The following is a 19,522-nucleotide window of genomic DNA, read 5'->3' as shown; positions in this document are numbered from 1 at the left end:
GACTATGAATTAGATTTAACCATATCCCTCGGCGCTCACAGTTTGAGCATCTAGGGGCTTTCTCACATTGCCTTCAAATCAAATTACCGTCATTTTCTCGAGTGTGCAGTAATAGTTTATCTTGTGCAGCAATAATACATGCATCAAATGAATACCTACCACAGGATGGTGTCATAGCACAAAACAGAACGAAATGCGCCACGCATACATTATAGAATCATGACATAGTACCCCGCTGACTGTCTTCATACACCCTGACCCCCTCAAAATACCCCCCCCCCCCACACACACACTGGGCTCGGTGTACATGAACAGGCCACCGACATCACATAACAGTCGTTCAGTTCTCATACCGCTGGTGGAAGACATAGGACAGACGGCGAATGAGGTCGCCAAACGGACCACCTTTAGCGCAAACAAACCGGCCGCGGATGCTGATTGGCAAATGACACCTCCGCGAACACTGTCAGCAGGCGTCGAACACACCTCAGCGCCGTTCGCGAGGTCAGAACAACGCCATCCCAAACAGGTAAACACATACACTAAAATATAAATTACTTCTCACTTGGCTGTGCAGCGGTCTCTATTGTCGTCACATTAAACCTTTGTACACATATTTACATGCTACAGCTGTTTGGCGGCGGCGGGGAGGGGGCAGCGGCGACCGAACACGCGCACTCGCGGTCCCATTTGCTGTTTGCTCACAGTTAACAGCTCCGGAGTGCGGTGGCAGCGCCGCTCTATCCAGCTGAACCAAAACAAAGAGAGCGCCGCCGCGCCGCCGCCGCGCCGGGTCGGCCGCGCTGGCGCTATCAACCACCGACACTATCGGAGGCGCGCTTTTTACGCGCGTTTGAGTGCCGCCGCTGAGTCCTCGACCGGCGCGGCGCGACGAAACTGGCGCGTTTAGGGCTCATCAAACGCCTCTCCGGGAGCCGGGATGGCCCGCCGCACGTCGCCGCCAATGTCTTTCAGCCGGCTCGCCGAGGGGAACGGTCGGTGCAGAGGAGGAAATGATGTCCGGAAGTCGACGTCAGAGACGGAGACGCCTCGCTTCGAGCCCCGTCTCGTATCCAGATAGTCACACGGCAAATGTTGGTGTTACTTCCGCCGGTTCCCACTTTTTCCGACCGCTCTGACCGCAGCAATAGTTCGACGGCAGCACATAGCAACGCAACGCGCAATGTTCGCCGGCGTTGGTTCTCACTGGTGTCCCGATCACCGGTGCTGCCGCCTAGCGGTGACCGCGCGCACTACAAACACGTATGTACCGCCACCTGGCGGTGACACTTGTTGCAGCGCACGTTACAGCACCAGTTGAATTTACACTGACAGAGTTCTACGCGCGTCTCGTGGCGCGTCCTGTAGCCACGCTGACAGCAAAGCAGGTCGCAGCCGTCTATGGCGTTCGAGCTCTGAAAACAAACAGTCGTCAGTCAGTCTGAGAAGCCACTATTTTACTCAGCTAACCATATTTCGCTCCTTATTTAGGTATAAATGCTTTGAAGTTTGCTTGTGATAAAATCATCCAGCAAAAGAGCTGGAAGAGAAGGGTAAATGGTAAATGCTGGGTATTTTGCGCATAACGAGCGAGCGGAGAGGCGATGTTCCATTCCATGGCAAGGATTTGGTGTGTGCACTGAGCTGCGATTTTGCGAGACAGTAATTTCAGCGTGAGATAACACATAAAAGCCTGCATCAGGACGTCAGCCGCGTCAATTTCCGGGCGTGGCGATAAAAGTTAGTGCTGCTCTTCGCCTTCAGGAAATGATTGTGTCATCGTAGAGGGGCGCAGCCGGATCGTCGCTGATACCCCAGCCAGGACAGAATGCAGGCTGCCGTCGGACGCGCGAAAAGATACCAGAGATTGACTACCCTGACCGTGGAAAAGAAGGACATTTGGCTGTATGTTATAGGTACAGACACAGACTTCTCTATTCTCTATATAGAGAAGTCTGTGGTACAGATAATCAGTCATTTAGTGGAATGTGGAGAATGTGTTTGAATTGGTTACGACAGAAAATCTTATCTAAATTTTCTAATTTGCCGAACTTTAGCAGCGTTTTACGTTTAGTAACAAAACTCAAATCAGATTAATGTCAGACTGACATAAAACCTCCCCAAAGAGTCCGTGCCCGTTCCTTGACGTACCGCGTTGCACTCGCGCTGGTGTGTGCCCAGCGACAGTGCGCCATCGCCGCGCACATCCAGCTCACAAAAGTCGGGACTGCGCGACAGATAGACCAGGTCGGCGTCCGTGTGCCTCTTGTACTGGTCGTGACGCGGCACCAGCACGTAGCGGCCGCCCCTCTTGCGGCGCTGCACCCGCGTGGCGCCGTCAAACTTCTCCTTCAGCTTCTCACCGACCTGTGAGTGGAAGAGGCCGTTAGTATGGGACGGTGCAGAGTGGTAAGAAGTAGTATATGTAGTAGAATGGTATGACATGGAATGACGTGAAATGGTACGGGGTGATTCAATGGGGAATATAATGCAGGTCGGGAAGTGTTACTATATTGCAGCTATTTTGACACAACATGACCCATAAAAAACAGTTGATGGGAAAGGGCTGCTAATCCAAAGCAATTAATCATCTTTCGAAATAATCAGTAAGGTGGCGAACATTTACCATTTTTGCTTATAAGTATCCCTGGGAATCATAATTAAATTAATGCCAATGGGCCTTGTTTTTAGTGACATATGAAAGGTATATGCCATTTCTTTCAACCTTCTTTCGTTCGCCCTTCCCTCCATCCTCCATTTCTCCCCTCTCTCCCTCTTCCTCTGTGGTTCCCTCTTCTCCCTTTCTATCGTTCTCCCTTCTTATCGTTCTTCCTCTCAATTCGCATCCTCACCTCTCGGAAAGTAGGCATACTCTTCCAGCATGTCTTCAGCTCGCAGGAGCCCGATACGCCGTGACATTTGCACTCGATCCGCATACTCTGCTCCAAAACCTGTGAACGAACATCGTTACCGTGTCACGAAAGCTCATAGGGGCTTGAATACCCGATTCGATCAAATGCAAGTCGTCAAGACATGAGACCTCACGACTCTGTACAATGAATATGCTATAGCAGTTAGGTATAGCGGATGAGAGAGGGCCAGAAGCCATTGAAACAAGCACGTCAGTAATGTGAGGGTGAGCAGTTTGGTCCCATTACTTCAATCACTTCATCAGAATGAAAGTTCAACATAATGTCGTTTGCATATCGCCTCCATCACTCAACCGTGATGTGAACAATGCGTGATTGGACGATCAGCATCCTCGTAAGATATCTGGCGGCATTGTGCAGTCGCAATCAAATGAATGCGCCTATCTCATTCACCGTGCAGTTCATTAATGTATGACGATCAGTCAGCATCGAAATGCCCGCTCGGCGCACGGTACCTTGTGCTAGAGGGGTGGCCACAATAGCATATTTCTACTACAGACACGACAATGGCCGCACTACACAGCCAATCTACCACTGCCGACAGCCGCTCCAATGAAGAAAGCATCGCCGGCGTAGATTATATCGACATTACCACTGAATGCGACGTAAATTGACATATGAAAGACCCTCTCGGCGGTGAATATGATCTGGAAAGGAGCGGTCCGATCCTTTCATGCGCAAATGGGGTCGGTCTGTGACGACTCTTCGCCTGGTTTCATCGCCCTTTGTGCCTCTCATTGCTGTCTCTCCGAGCCCATATCTCCTCGCTTCTCTTCTCTCTCTCTCTCTCTCTCTCTCTCTCTCTCTCTCTCTCTCTCTCTCTCTCTCTCTCTCTCTCTCTCTCTCTCTCTCTCTCTCTCTCTCTCTCTCTCTCTCTCTCTCTCTCTCTCTCTCTCTCTCTCTCTCTCTCTCTCTTCTCTCTCTTCTCTCTCTCTCTCTCTCTCTCTCTCTCTCTCTCTCTCTCTCTCTCTCTCTCTCTCTCTCTCTCTCTCTCTCTCTCTCTCTCCCTGCTTACCCTTCGTACCTATGACGTTTGCTCTTAGGCGCTTCAGCAGGGAGTCTTAGACCCTATTATCATAAAAACTGCACTTAGCGAGCTGGGCAATATAAGGTATCAACAACGTTCTCTGCGGTGCCCCGTAACAGGGTTATTCGTGTGTTCGTGACTGCCTCCTCAGGTAAGTCTGCACTTGTTCAAAAAGGGGATCGCATGTCGTGCAGTTAACGGACTGGTGGTCACAGACAAAATAAAGAACTATTAAAAAAGGAATAAATGCATGTAAATGTGCATCAAAACACATCACACGGATCATGACATGGTGATGTGGCATGTGTCCAAACTCCAAACGTCAAGGAATCGTCTTCAGAAATCTGCGCTGCTTCTGGTGTAGTTTATAACGAATAGAAATGCTACCAGCCCACAGAGCAATCATCCCTTCCCGCACAATGGTTCAGACGCCACCAAATGACATCCCTTCGAGCTTTGATCACGATTCTGACGCTCGATATCAAATGCCGAGAAGGAATGCCCTCCGCTGGGCTCCTCTCACGTCCTCAGGTCTCTGGGACGGGCCGCCCGACCCGGTCCCAGCGGGGAGCAGTGTTTGTGTAAACGGGCGAGGGTTTCTGTCGGCGGCGTATTGTCGGGCGCAGATTACTGACTCGGCTCCACAGCATGCCGTCGGGTCTGACTCGACAGCCGGAGGGATCGCGCCGCGGCGAGCCGTCAGATCACAGAGGGATGTCGGAATGACAGACGGATCACAGACGGGTGGCCGGCGGATCACTGGTGGATCATAGATGGATCACTGGCGGATCATAGCTGGATCATCATTGGATTATAGACGCAGCACCAGTAGGCTATAGACAGATCACCGGTTGATCCCAGACAGATCATATAAAATATCGGCAATTGACTTTAGGATCAAATAGGTCCATAGGTTATATTAGATTGCAAGAACATTGAAGGAATCAAAGGAGAAATGGGTGGCCATAAAAACACTGACGGACTACCACGTCACTGAAATATAATACGCTAACGTTGACATAAGTAAGCATGGAGACACATTTTAGCAAAAGTATTGCTAAATCCGTTTTGAAGTGAATCCAAGTAGCTCGCTCCAGATGGGCCTTACATTGGATGGTGGCATAAAGTACAGTCCTGAGATAAATGTCATCACGCCGACCTGGATCAGCAGGCTGCGTGGAGCCCTGAATTCTCCCAGGAGGATTCACTGGTAAGCCGCTTTCCTATGCAGAATTACCGGACAGCGGAATTGGTGCATTAGGGCCGGGTGAATGCCTCGTTCCAATACAGGAGAAGCTTCCCAAAATTCGAATAGGCTATCAGACTGACAGCTTAATAGCCGTAATGTGATTCACGTACCTACCTATAGGACCAAACACAGGTCTGCTCTGCATGTTTGTCATACAACGAGTTATGCATTTTCGACACTGAAAGAAAGTAAATCAGCTACATTGTAGACTGTAGAGTATCGGTGCAACAGTTAGTTATAAGCCTGGCTCTGTGAAGTCGATAGCGCACTCAGTCAGCTGGGGGCAGCTCCGAACAGCGACATTTGCGCCGCAGCGTTGACGCTTCCGGCGCATTTTCCACTGTTCTCCGCGGCAAGTTTGTAAACATTTACCCACGTTTACCGTCTGACCTAAAGTGGCCAATCACGTGAGCAAACGGACGCGGTGGCGCGCTGTGGCGAGTAGCGACGCGGCGCGGCGAACAGTGCCGCGTGGGAGGCGAATGCGGTGGGTGGGCGGCGAGCTAATATGTCGGCCGGAGCCACTTCTCGGCCAACGCCCAACAGTAGAAACACACCTCTGTTTGACTGCAATATCAGCTGTCAAACCAATATGGCCGTTATCGATCGAGCAGAAGATGGCGGATGTGCGGCGTACCCAATCAGGCGTTAGTGAATTATAATTTAAAGCGTTGTGAGGTGGAATATCATAATATGAATCGTGCATTTGCAATGCAAAATTATTTTGATGCGTCATTTTTTTATTCGTGTTTTTTGTCCTTGCCATATGTAGTAACTTGGCAGTGAACTAAACAGCAGTGATTTAACGACCATGAATTCAGTTGACCTTGGCCGAGATGTTGTCGGAGCTTCAGTTTTGTAAAATACACACTTGTTTGATCGGGCTGGCACTGTGAGGACCTTGGTGAGGACTTGACGAGCGGACTGCTGATTCGGGAGATTCGGAAGACGACACTACAATTGGCGACGAGGTAGTCGGACCAGACGTGAGGTATGGAGGGAATTCGTCCGCCCGCGGCATTCTTACCTCTTCCAGGCCCGCCGGTGGTGCCGTGGAATAACTGGTTTCCGGACTTCGAAGTTTATGCCATGGCCATAGGTTGGTCAGCATGGAGTCAGGAGAGGCAGCAGGCCTTGCTCCTGCACTGCCTTGGGCAGGAAGGGCGGAGACTGTTTAGAGCTGAGTGCCCAGGAGGTATTGTGAAAACAGAGCCCTCTGACACCACTTTGGTTGAGGATACAGTAGCTGTCTTATGTCGTCTGTTTGTCAGTAAGACTGATATCATCTCAGAGAGGATAAAATTCAGGAAGTGCAGACAGCAGGCTTCTTCTGTTCGTACCTACCTAGCCAATCTGAGGGAAGGTAGTCAGAAGTGTGCATTTGGTAACTTAGAAGATGAAATGATAAGAGATCAGTTTTTGGAAGGATGTTCCTCTCAAAGGCTTAAGGAAAGACTGTGTCAGGAAGAAAACCTAACCCTGCAGCGTCTTGAAGTCATCGCTCTCGCTGCTGATCAGGCTGCTGACCGTCAACAAACTCTAGCTGGCAGGTCTCCGGAGCTGGGGGCAGAGGTCCTCAAGGAGGTGGCAGCGACTGAGAGGAGAGGCGGCTTCTCCACCCGGCGAGACTCAGAAGGCAAGAAACGACAGCAAGGTGAGATGACCTGTTTTGCATGTGGCCGTAAAGGACATAAAGCCAAGAGTAAGGAGTGTCCAGCCAGGGTCAGGAAGTGTAACAAGTGTCATGAGAAAGGGCATTATGCAGTCATGTGCAAGCGTCAGGAGTCTTCGCATGCCTGTGTGGTAGAAGTGTCGACTGTGCACCATGTGCCCTCTCAAGTGCCTCGTCCCATGATGTCTGTTGGCATTGATGGAATTCAGGTCCAGATGTTGGTGGATACAGGATCGGGAGTGAGTCTGATACCCAGCAGCTTGTATCAGGAGCAGTTTGCGCACGTCCCTCTACAGATGTCTTCCATCAGGCTTCAGGGATATGGAGGACACCTTCTGCCTGTTCGTGGTATGATGACGGCCACAGTGTCCTCTGACAGGGGATGTTCGACTGAGGGTACCTTGTTCGTGGTGGAGTCCCACAGTGTACCCCTGCTTGGCCGTGACCTACAGCAGCTGCTTAGTGTTACAGTCAAAGATGGCAATGTCGTCTGTGCGGTAGAGGGGGAGGATGCAGAGGTTCTGCCCGCCATACACGGCTTTGTCCACAGAGTCAAGGTGAAGGAGGGGGCCACTCCGGTCCGTCAGAAGCTGCGACCCCTGCCGCTGTCGGTCAGGGGTGAAGTGAAGGAGCACCTGGAGAAGCTGGAGAAGCAGGACGTCATAGAGAGGGTGGACTCCTCTCCATGGGTGTCACCTGTGGTGGTCACCCGGCGACGGACTGGTGGTATCCGTCTCTGCTTGGACTTGAAGGAGGTGAACAAGAGCATCATCTCAAGTAAGCACCCCTTGCCTGACATGCAAGAGATGTTAGATAAGCTCAGAGGAGCCAGAGTATTTTCTTCACTAGACATGAAGTCAGCATTCAATCAGTTGATGCTTCACAAAGAGTCCCGTGACTTGACCGCTTTCATGACGCACGAGGGTCTGTGGCGCTACAAACGGTGCTGTTTTGGACTGTCGTCCATTCCAGCGGCATTCCAGAAGGTCATGGAAGCCGTCCTGACGGGTCTGCCAGGGGTGATGGTGTACATGGATGACATCATTGTGTTTGGCAGGGATGCACCAGAGCATGATGTCCGGCTGCAGCAGGTCCTCGCGCGACTGAACGCTCATCGTATCACCCTGAACGAGAAGAAGTGCTTGTTTGGTGTCCCCACACTTGACTTCCTCGGGTTGACAGTGAGCGCAGCTGGCATCTCGGTCAGTGTTGAGAGGACGAGAGGGATGACGGAGTTGACGTCACCGCGGACCAAGGCTGACCTCCAGTCAGCTCTGGGCCTTTTTGGCTTCTATGCCAGGTTCGTGCAGGGCTACTCGTCGCTGGTGGAGCCTCTGCGCGCGGAACTTCGTTCGAGTGCAAGTCACGAGTTCGAGTGGTCTGAGGAACTGGAGCTGGTCTTCAGGAGGGTGATCGCTCTGATCACGTCCAGTTCTGCGCTTGCCATGTTTGACCCCACCTTACCGACAGTGGTGACCACGGACGCGTCTGATGTTGGTCTCGGTTCGGTGGGGTGCTGAGCCAGATCCACCCGGAAGGAGAGCGGGTCGTGGCGTTCGCATCCGCTACCCTCTCCTCAGCACAGCGGAAGTATTGTGCGACTGAGAAGGAGGCACTGGCTGCTCTATGGGCTATTGAACACTGGCATCGGTACCTGTTTGGCATTCACTTTACCCTCAGGACGGACCATCAGGCGCTGCTGCGACTTCTCACGTCCAGAGGAGTCGGACGGGCAGGAATGAGGATCAGTCGCTGGGCCAGTCGCCTCCTCGTCTACGACTTCGAGATCCGTCACGTGCCAGGCAAGTGTAACGTGGCTGACGGTCTCTCGCGTCTGCCGGCAGTGGGCGCGGAAGCGGCTCCAGACGACGAGGAGCAGCTGGTGGCGGAGATAGCTGAACGGGTGGAGCGTCTCTCGGCAGTGAGCAGAGGCGAGCTCCGCGAGTCAGTTCAGACCGACCCTGTTCTCAGGAAGCTGAAGAGTCAGCTGGACGAAGGGTGGCCGGCAAGGATTGCCAGCTGTCCTGACGACCTGAGACCGTTCTTCCGCTGCAGGCTGGAGCTGTCAACGGCTGACGGTCTCATCTTCAAGGGCGACCGGATCGTGGTTCCGGAGGAGCTGAGAAGGCGTCTTCTGGATCTTGCTCATGAGGGGCATCAAGGCACGGTAAGAACTAAGCAGCGCTTGAGGGAGCTGTTTTGGTGGCCCGGGATGGACGCCAACGTTGAGTGTCTTGTGCGTCAATGTGCTGCTTGCGCTACCGCTGACAAGACTGTCAAGGTGAATGTGCCCCCACTGAACCCGGTGCCCCTGCCCCAGACGCCCTGGAGTAAAGTGGGCATAGACTTCATTGGACCGATGGAGGGAGGTGGGGTGCAGAGACGTTTTGCTATTGTCATGGTCGATTACTACTCAAAGTGGCCAGAGGTAGCATTTTGTGCGCACCCCAACTCGGAGTCAGTGATAGAGACGATAGAGTTCATGGAGGCTGTTGCGAGTCGAGAAGGATACCCAGAAGAGCTAGTTTGTGACAACGGTACTGCATTCACCTCTGCTGTCTTCACAGGCTACCTGAAAGAAGTGGGTGTGAGACAAATCAGAGTGACTCCCTATCACCCAAGGGGGGCGGGAGCAGTTGAGCGGTTCAATAAGAACGTCAAAAATGTCCTGCAGACTGCGACGGCCGATGGTATGGATTGGAAGCGGGCCATCCGTGAGTTCCTATTGTCATATAGGTCCACACCCCATTCCACTACGGGCAGGTCACCGGCGGAGCTGCTGCGAGGGAGGCAACTGCGCACCAAGCTGCACGCGGCGGCTGAGCGTCGTCCGGTGGACGACTCGACGACGAGGGCGCGGGTGGCGACGCAGCAGGAAAAGCAGAAAAAGTACTTCGACCTGAGGTATTGTGCCCGGCCGAGGGACTATGAAGTGGGAGAATGGGTGAGGTTTAGGCTGGTGCCCCGCCCCAGGAAAGGTCGGCAGGCCTTCTCGTCTCCGAGAATGGTGATGGAAAGGAGGGGACGTGTCTCATACAAACTCAGCTGTGGGACATTGGTGCACGCTGAACGACTAACCCGCTCCACAGATCCTTCGAGCGGATCGCCGCCAGCGAGACGGAGTGAAGTCGGCGGTTGTCCGTCTCCGGCAGGCGGCGGCGGAGGACCGCCGTCTCCGGCGCGCGGCGACGGAGGACCGCCGCCGTCTCCGGCGCGCGTCGGTGGCGGAGGGCGGCCGTCCCCGACGAGCGCCGGCGAGGGAGGGCCCCCAACGAGCGACGGCGGTGGACCGCTGTCCAGGGGCCGCGCATCGTCTCCGGCGCGCGGCGACGGAGGACCGCCGCCGTCTCCGGCGGGACCGCCGCCGTCCCCGGCGCGCGGTGAGGGGTCGTCGTCCCCGATACGTGGCGACGGTGCGCGCGGTGAGGGGTCGTCGTCCCCGATACGTGGCGACAGTGTGCGCGGTGAGGGGTCGTCGTCCCCGATACGTGGCAACGGTGCGCGCGGTGAGGGGTCGTCGTCCCCGATACGTGGCGACGGTGGGGGACCGTCGTCCCTGGCGCGTGACGGTGGGGAACGGCGAACGCGGTGTGGGAGACGCATCAAGACACCAGCGCGTTTCCGTTAATGGAGGGGGGAAAATGTAGTAACTTGGCAGTGAACTAAACGGCAGTGATTTAACGACCATGAATTCAGTTGACCTTGGCCGAGATGTTGTCGGAGCTTCAGTTTTGTAAAATACACACTTGTTTGATCGGGCTGGCACTGTGAGGACCTTGGTGAGGACTTGACGAGCGGACTGCTGATTCGGGAGATTCGGAAGACGACACTACACCATATAGCCTCTATATTTGATCGTATCGTGATGAAAATAGTAGGCGTGTAGATCGAAACTAGAAAGATATTAGGTACCACTGAGCGTTGCATGCAGTAGGTAAGCATGGGAGGGCAGCTTGCAGCTTTAAGCTTCGCGTATATCATAGCGTTCGGCGCCGGTCCTAATAAGGCACTCCTATAACATAAGCCTCGTACCACTTCGTGTAAGCCACGGCTCTGTGTGTGGTTACTGGTTCAAACTTCAGCTCAGCGAGCATCGCGTATAAGATAAAACTGGCGTTGCTTGGATTGAAGAGCGGCTCCCGCACGCGCGGCATCCAAGCTCAACCTTACGTTACGTAACTTGCACAGAAAACTACCGAAACTTCCGTACTGATAGCCTCGATCGCGCTAGATTCAACCACGCAACGCTATAAGTGGATCTGTTCTGGGCTCTGGCCCCATAACACAGTACAGGGAACGATTAACACGGAAGCGCTGCAAGCGCGTTTCGCAACATCCTTACCTTTCTGCCAGCTTCGTTATTGTGTAGGTTCATGAGGCTCTTCTTCCTGTTCTTTTTCACGCCGCGCCACTCGCGCGAGTCCACGAACCGCTTAGAGAGGCCGGAGCCGTAAGCGATGTTGTCTGAGCACCCCGACCACTGCGGCAGAGTTTCGGCCAAAGTGAGTCACTAAGCCAGATGGAACTCAAACGACGTCCAGTAGAGGGAGCGTTCCAAAATCCTCAATTGAAAAACTTAAACAATTAACTGGTTTTAATCGGACGACAAAATAATTCATTTGTAATATAGGGGAGAGAGGTCATATTGCGCCATGTTCTTAAATGCGCCACACCTTCCTCCTGTCCAAAATTCGATTCGAATGAATGCTCGAATGTGTGCATTTACTTCACCACCAATAACTCGCTCTTATTCCGGTCCACGGGGGCAGGTAAGGTGTCTCAGCTTTCTCGCAGACCATTTTTTGTGATTTCCTCTATTTTCTTATGCGAAACAGTGTATTTCGACCTTTGCTAGTGTCATGGTTTATCTTAGAGATAGTGATTCAACTAATAATCATTGTTAATTGCTCGTTTAATGGTAGTTTTGAAAGTTTATCACCACCGTGGCTTCGCTGTCCTCGCCATATTTGAAGTTCATGAAAAATGTGTTCCATTCGTAATTGCACCCACCCTATTTGCGCCCTATTCTTCAACCCAGAGAAACAGCATCTGGTGGTTGGGACACATTTCATTGAACACTTTTATTATTAGAGCGCTCACCTTACCATTACCTTAGCCTTCACAGCATAAATGGTTAATGGGCTGACACGTTTAAATAGGCTACTTAGTTAGGTGGCAAACCGTTGTTTTTAATAGGGCGCTTTTACATGAGAGGCATGGGCGCTTTTTGATGGGGTAGTCCGTAAATGCGCCCTTTGCAGGTGTGTCGGAAAACTTTTCTCTTGTTAATTTTTATGGGTGTGATACAAATTAGGAGCTGTAATTTGATGCCAAAATAACTGAGGTACAATTTGAGATATCATTATGCATGACAGCTGGTCAACTTTAGCCGCAATAGGCCGATATCCTTAAGGTGGCGCAATATGACCTCTCTCCCCTACAAGTATAACATTCACAATACCAAACACATTGCGTCGAAGTCAATTATTCCGATTATTTAACGAGCTTTCATCAAATTACATCCTCATAGCGCACCCCTCTCCACCGAGGTCAAGATCTGGGGCAGTGGGCTGACCTTGAATCCCTCCTTGCTGACACCTCTGACACTGCGGTCGCACCCGCAGTCGTCCATACGGCCGCTGGAGCAGGCCCGTGTGAGTGCGTGCGCCAATCCTGCTGCCGAGATGGCGTGAACGAACGCTGTCTCCCGGGTCCCTGTTGGTTAGAGAGAGGTCAAACTGGTGAGAGAGGTCATTGGAAAGAGAGCTGGTCATTGGTAAGAGAGGTTACTGGTGAGAAAGGTCACTCCAGTGAAGGAGGTGCAGTCTGTGACGGACGTCAGGCTGAATTCTCTTGAGTTCTTGCCGCTTGGATCAGGCTGGCGAAAGAGCTAGTTTGGATTAGCGAGGACGAGGGTAGCTGGTGATGGGGACAGTCATCATTCGCTCATATCATTGACATGAGACTTATCATTACGAAATAATTTTTGATCTTAGCTGTTTATGGACGGAGAGGGTCGAGCCGCGTCCTGTCATTTTGAAAAAGGCTTTTCCACATTCCACAAACATGACACGGCATCTCCCTGTTTTCCCAGGTGATTTCGATAAGCCGGAAGCAGCTCTAACCGAGCTGCCTGTGCGCCGCCGGATCAGAGAAGAGATGCCGGAAAACGGAGCTCCAGGATTCAGCTGGGGAGGAAGACGGCTTTCATGGAAACCAACCGCGACCGCAACACGATGAGGTCATCATGATCCTCCGAAAATGAAAACAGACTCTGCTACCCGCACGTTTTTGTTTTCACCCCTGACAAATGAAGTATACCGGGTGCATGCAAGGACAGAAGTTCACCGCAATACTTCATAAATGATCCTGTGGAGCGTTGAAGTCGTTTCAATGTGGTCGCGAGAACGGTTGTGGTCGTCATTCATTTATCCTAAGCCTGACGGACAGATGCTCTACACAGATGACTGGATGAGGAGCATAGTTCATTCGCAACCACTGGAGCGTGCTTGACACATCCTAACGCGATTAAGGGCTTTGGTCATGAATACTCTGGTCTGTCGGGGATTAAATATGGCTGCACAGCGGCAGAAAGCACGCTTTCGAGTGAACATCCTGCTGTTGCCACATAGTGACACGCTCTTCACAGCACGCGACTCAACTCTAAGCGGATCTGAAATCGCATGAAATTATCTCATGTAATCCGATACCATGAAAAAAAAAACAGCCGAATGCTTCACTGGATCGCAACTCCGTATTACCATAGCTGAGACGGTAAAATCGCAGGTGCAAGCTCCTCAGCAAATAGAAATTCGCCGTAAAACTGTAAGATGGCAAATGGGGCAAAACTGCCGGACAAGAAGCTTTCGCAAATTGACTTAACGCGCATTACATCAAACCCTGGATGAGTTCACACATCACGTGCTGTCCGGACAAACATAATCAAAAGACACATCTCAGCCACCTACCCTGCCAACATGCATAATAGCAACAAGCACTCGTAATTTGAGTTAACAAAAAGACTAACCGCAAATATCAGTCCATGTGTACACTGTTCAGTGTACAATCGCGCCTCTTGGCCGGCAGTGGCCGATGCTCTCTCACCTGAGGGTACGATGGGGTAGTTTTCCAGGGGACTCTTCCTGCGCCGTCGTCGCCGTCGCACCGGCTGATCGCTCTGAGCCCCGCTTGGGGTCGGACCACGAACGGGCTTTTTCCGGCCGCGCCGCGGGCCGTCTGTGGGGTGGACACATTGGTCAGTGGTCACTGAGTCTAAAGGTCAGTGGGCAGTGGTCAGTAGTCATGAGCCGCGTTTGCATAGGGATTGTTGCGAGTTCATAGCTCCGCCTGTAGTATGTTGCAAAAGATGCGAAGAGTGCTTTACAATTTACAAAATGCTCCCATCTAAATACGCAAAGATTACTTCATCGAAGTTGTCGCAAAATAAATGAGCTAGAGCCTCGTCAAAAATGCTATGTAAACGCGACTATTGAGATGGAGAGGTGTCAGTGGTCAGAGATCTGATAGCAGTGGGTTGAGGTCCGTGGTCAGGTTAGTGTTCAGTGTTGTATACCTAAGGGATTGATAGCGGTCAGAGATCAGGGATCGGAAAGCAGCGAGTTGTGGGCCGTGATCTGTGATCAGTTCACTCAATGGTCACTGAGACACAGTGGTCACTGAGTCACAATGGTCAGTGGTCAGTGGTTCATTCATTCATTCATTCATTCAGTGTATTTTGGTAACCACGAACAAAAAATATCGGCGAAAATAATCGCGGATCGGCGCAAAAGCAAAATGCTTAAATCAAAGCGCCTTTCCCACAAAACATAAGCACAAAAAACACACAAAAAAGGAAATATTAACACGAAAATTAAGTGCAAAGTAAAACCACCTGGCCACAGGTCACGACGGCCCCGCCAGCAGCCCGCCGAGCAGCCCTCCGGACATAGTCACCAGGTGTCCGGGCCCCGGTTCGAGGTCGGAGGGCAGTGGGTCGTGGTAGGCTTGTGATCAGTGGTCACTGAACAGTGGTCTGTGTTCAGTTCAGTGGTCATGGATCAGAGAGCAGTAGGGCAGCTTAGTGATCATTGGCAAACCGTGTTAACCCGGGAGTTGCTGGGGGGGGGGCGTTAAACGCCCCCACTTTTTTCGCCGGGCCATAGCATAAAAACGGCGCGCCGCAGGCGCGCCAAATTTTGGGTACCTGTAGGGAATTGATTGAAGTTTATTGTGACATAGTTTCAAAAAAATCGGTCGGAAAATTTTTGAGATATCGAGGTTTTAGTGACGTCATGATTTCTGAGTTTTCGACCAAAAACAGCATATGTTCAAAAAATCATATAAAATCACAAAATAGACATACAGACATGCCGTAAACGCCATTAGACTGCCAATACCATGAACAATCAAATGGCTATCTTCGATTATTGATTATCGTTCCGCATTTTCCATAATCTTGAACTGAATCTTGGCAATTTTTCGTGACTACTTCACGACCATGATACATGAATTTCTTAAATTGAACTTTTTGAGCCAAACACGTACACATATGATAAAATGAATGTCACCATCGTGTTCTACGCCCCAAATTACCTATAAAACATGTGTCACAGGCTGCGAATATCAGTTTTGATTTTCGGGGATATGTGCCTACCCGGTTGACCTGACCTTGACCCTGACCTATGCTTGACTGACCCCTACATGGAGCTGACACTCTTGTAGACCTTATAAGATGGATTGTGCACCGTTTTGACAGAGTTTATGGCGAGAGGCGCCCATTGCGAAGTCCTGAAGTCCATGCTACTGAAAGCCCGATTTCAGATGCTTGACCTGACCTTGACCCGACCTGTGACCTCAAAATTCAACTTTAAAGTACTCATCTGAAGCGTCTCGTCGCGCTCTTTCGTTTGCCGCCTCGTGCGTTTCGCTGCGCCTATTGGTTCTCGAGTTATCGGCTGGGGGCGTTTAACGCCCCCCCCCCCCCCAGCAAACGGTGGGTGGCGAAATACCCCAGCAACTGCCGGGTTAAATTAAAGATGGGCGTGCTAAATGATGACGCCTTGCATTTAAAATCTATGAATTACTCCAGCATCGTCTGCGATTGTTGCGCTCTTCATGTTGGCCCCAGGAACGTTTGTTGATCCAATGTTTTTGGTTATGTCTTACAATCACCGTTCAACCATGTAAATATGTGCATTGTGCACGAAACACAATATGAAAATTCGCTTTTAAGAAAGCTCATGAGACACTCTGGAAGTGCATCGTGGAAAATAAGCCAGGACATAATGCAACTTGATGTTCAAGAAGTGTGCAGATTTCTAGGAAGTTCCGAGGAATCCCTGTGAATTCTGATCTAATCCTGCATAATCATCCTGATGTTTTCTCACATTTCTCAGGTGAATTATTCATAGTTCATGTCACTAGCTAGGCACTAGAGACTGGAGAAGCACCTGGCTCTGCGGTAAGTGGATTACAATTGCCGGTCCCCATGAGACCAGTCGAGATGCCTGCTTCCGAGAAACAAATGTCAAACTTACAGCCTACACCATAGCAGAATGCGAATACACCAAAAACATGAATAAACTGTCGACAACGTTATAGTTGAGGCATGCTATCCATGAAACGAACTGCATGCACATCCCCTCCAGGTCCATTGTCAGAATTTTGAAACACCTCACCATCTCTGCGTCATGCGTTAGTGATTGAAACTTGACCAATAATAATTTTCTCATCTCCCCATGTCCCATGTGACATTAATTATTGCGACTCAGACATTGTCCACACTCAATAGCTCTACAAATTGACAATGGTGCTCAATTCAGGTGATACGGTAGAAGTCAGTGAAAATTATGAAACATAGACCTCTGTATACGGTATACAGACTACAGAGGTCTATGTATGAAATTATATAAAAATGAAGCATACCCGTAAAGGGCAGTGACAATTTTTTATCATTCCTAATGAACTTGACCATATCTCCATGCTGGCTGCATTGCTGCAAAAAAGTTAACTTAAATTGTGAATGTGATAATACCTGCAGTAAAGCTATATACACACGAGAAAAAAAAACTTTTTAAGTCAAATCGTTTGCACTGAGAAGGCAGACCTAAGTGGAGTTTACTTATCCAAAGCCACCCCGTCAACGTGCAGCGCATAGGAAATGAAGCAAGACGGACCGAGCGCGCTCAAGGCAGCCTTGGCATTGTTTTAGCAGTCAGCTTACAGCACACATACGACCGATGTGCATTAGAATATCATTAACTACGGTAGAACGGTTTTTACCGCTCGTTCTACACGAGACAGGATCCGCACAGGAACACATTTCGAATTTGATGGCCCGCGCTGACGGCTAGCGTCAGCTCAGCTAAAATGAACTGATTTATGTTTGCCTAAAAATAGTTGGCAAATGACTCCATATGGCCCACGATGAGAAAACGATACCGACGAAGAATGAATTGCAGGTTTGCAGAGGGCGCCTTTTTCAGCATAAGCGATGAATCGCGTGCTCCTGTCTATTATTCCAATCATTTTTACGGCCATCAGAGGAAGCTATCGGTTGTTGGTTCAAACCCGTTGCACAATGCACAATGCGTATCATGCACCAAAAGTTGAAAACATTCTTGAAATGCCAGTATTGACACACGACGAGCACGCCTCGCCTTATGATATTGATCATATACCAGGGGCTTTGACTTCTCTCTTCGTGTGTGCTTTTTCGTGTCGAAAATTAGCACGACGCTGCTAAAAATGATTGAGGTATTTCTGATAGCATCCTTTTCACAATCATTTTTTTTTTAATGCCAAAAGTGGATGGAGTCAAAGGAATATATTGCACAAGCGACTGACATAATTTGTCTCCACAAAATGGTGAGTACCAATGTGCTCACTAGCATTGCAACACAAACTTTCGGGTTTATTGGAGTCTTGATTGGAGTGCTATGCCTAGTTAGTCCAACAGCAAACCGCACCCATTACCACCAACGGATTGAGATCTGAGAATGAGTATGTATGTACTCAAAGGGGCAGGTGGGTATAAGTAAGCACAAGGGCAAGCCGCGTACGGCCTGAGCCAGTGGACACGTTTTGGGGAGCCGCCACCACCGGTGGGCTCTGAGCAGAGCAGTTTGGCCGATCAGCCAAGCCGCAGCTCGCCGGCAGAGCTTCCCAGTGCGGCTCAGCTTCGCTGCATGTCGAGTTCAATAAGATTTGGATCTGTCGAGACGAGAAGATTTGGATCTTGTGTGCGGAGTACACCGCAGCATGAGAGCCATCGGAGACCTCGCCAGCAGTTAGCTCAGCGGGTACGTTCAGGCAGGTTTATTAAACCACCGTCCAGTTCCACTGCAGGAGCGAATCTAACGATGTAGGCTGATCGGACATGATATGTTCTGAGATCACCTCAAGGAGCTTTATATTTCCCGGCATTATTGCCTATATACGGCTACTTCAGAAGCGCAAAGTAAGAGCAACGAAAAAGTCATGAAAAATCCGCTCGGAACGTCGATAAAAAGCAAACAAACAAAGGATTTGTTTTGTGTAAACGAACTATTTGTGAAGCAAGCCTCCTTCAGAAATCCCCATTCGTATAAAAATGCTTTCCTCGGACTACCTAAGGTAAACAAGGAACTAAACGACATTAAAACAGCGCCAGTTTAACAAGAAATAGGCTAGAATTCGGGGTCAAACTAAGGACAAAAGTAAAACATCGGGAAGTAGTCGGAGGCAATTGTTTTAAATAGAAGACGATGGAACGGCGAGCATTGCAATCTCCCGCCTAACAGTTCATTATAGACATGACGGAAGTATGAGCCCGACTATCAGGCGATGCACGCCTGTCACTCAGCGATTAGTGCTCCTTTTTCTATGATGAGATCATGCAGAGCAATTAAATTCTTACATCTGACCGATTCTGTCAAAACATGCAACCGATGCGTGCAACATACCACTACCTCAGAGTGTCTTATCAACACAAAGAGTGCTCTGAATCACGGTGCTACCACAATCCGGGCGCTTTACACACCTCGCCGGTCCAGGCATCCGACCAGTCGAGGACATCTCACGCGGCCGGCAGTTTTAGGCCCCGTTTGGCCCCATTCCTGGAATCCTGTGTTCGGATTTTACCGGGCAGCCCCCGGATTGAACGCTCGGAGCAGAAGCTGCCGACTGGTCTGTGCGGCGCGTGACTTGACGTCTCGCCCTTCCCGACAGACAGACAGACGGACAGGCTGACAGAAGGCCACTCTGGTGCACCCTGCACGAGCTGTTTAGACCGGAGACCGACACAAAACAGGCTGTCTGTCTGTGACGTACCCAGGTAAATGACAAGGAGAGAAAACAGACGTGGAAATGGAAGCGAGAGAAAAGCAGGAAGTGCAGCAGGGATGCTTGATTTCAGAGTCAAATCTATTTGATCTCACCCACTGTGCTCTATTCGCTGTGATCTTTGCAAATTTGATGACAAGATTCTCGGATTCTCGTCAAGTGGAGACAAGAGGGCTGCAGCACGATTAAGCAGAGCAATTAAGTTCGCTGAGGGCTCGACTGATACAAACGGACTCGTGGGCGTCACCGACCGGGCGGGGGCGGGGGCGGGGGCGGCGCGGTGACGGCCCACTCCGTCGCTCGTCCCGCCCGCCGCCGGCTGC

General features: G+C 50.7%; 2 protein-coding genes across 10 annotated transcripts in view; one reads left to right on the top strand and one right to left on the bottom strand.

Annotated features, from left to right (window-relative positions):
* Nucleotides 1-92: 92 nt before the first annotated feature.
* Nucleotides 93-19,522, bottom strand: part of LOC122377743 (protein Wnt-4-like) — a 73,156-nt gene continuing 53,726 nt past the window's right edge. The window contains exons 4-9 of the mRNA XM_043358122.1: nucleotides 13,983-14,114; nucleotides 12,454-12,593; nucleotides 11,221-11,358; nucleotides 2,853-2,951; nucleotides 2,152-2,367; nucleotides 93-1,415 (exon numbers count right to left, since the gene is read on the bottom strand). Of these exons, the coding sequence (XP_043214057.1) occupies nucleotides 1,254-1,415; nucleotides 2,152-2,367; nucleotides 2,853-2,951; nucleotides 11,221-11,358; nucleotides 12,454-12,593; nucleotides 13,983-14,114 (887 nt within the window). The 3' untranslated portion in view covers nucleotides 93-1,253. The remainder of the gene's footprint in view (nucleotides 1,416-2,151; nucleotides 2,368-2,852; nucleotides 2,952-11,220; nucleotides 11,359-12,453; nucleotides 12,594-13,982; nucleotides 14,115-19,522) is intronic.
* Nucleotides 6,016-10,656, top strand: LOC122377742 (translation initiation factor IF-2-like). Of its 9 annotated transcripts, none has more exons than XR_006255916.1 (4): nucleotides 6,016-6,197; nucleotides 6,750-6,860; nucleotides 7,429-9,045; nucleotides 9,642-10,655. XR_006255916.1 is itself a non-coding variant. In XM_043358121.1 (3 exons), exons 2-3 carry the CDS (start codon nucleotides 8,617-8,619, stop codon nucleotides 9,699-9,701), a joined length of 489 nt encoding a protein of 162 aa, XP_043214056.1. In that variant the 5' UTR covers nucleotides 6,022-6,197; nucleotides 6,750-8,616; the 3' UTR covers nucleotides 9,702-10,655. The 9 variants fall into 8 exon arrangements, 5 of the variants coding, with proteins under 5 accessions (XP_043214051.1, XP_043214056.1, XP_043214054.1 ...); XR_006255914.1 differs by having other exon boundaries at nucleotides 6,024-7,655; nucleotides 8,723-9,045; nucleotides 9,642-9,782; nucleotides 9,968-10,655; XR_006255915.1 differs by having other exon boundaries at nucleotides 6,022-6,197; nucleotides 6,750-9,045.

Source organism: Amphibalanus amphitrite, unplaced genomic scaffold, assembly GCF_019059575.1.
Source record: "Amphibalanus amphitrite isolate SeventyFive unplaced genomic scaffold, NRLGWU_Aamphi_draft 000049F_arrow, whole genome shotgun sequence".
NCBI classification, from domain to species: Eukaryota; Metazoa; Arthropoda; class Thecostraca; order Balanomorpha; family Balanidae; genus Amphibalanus; species Amphibalanus amphitrite.
This window is presented reverse-complemented; position numbering and strand designations above follow the sequence as displayed.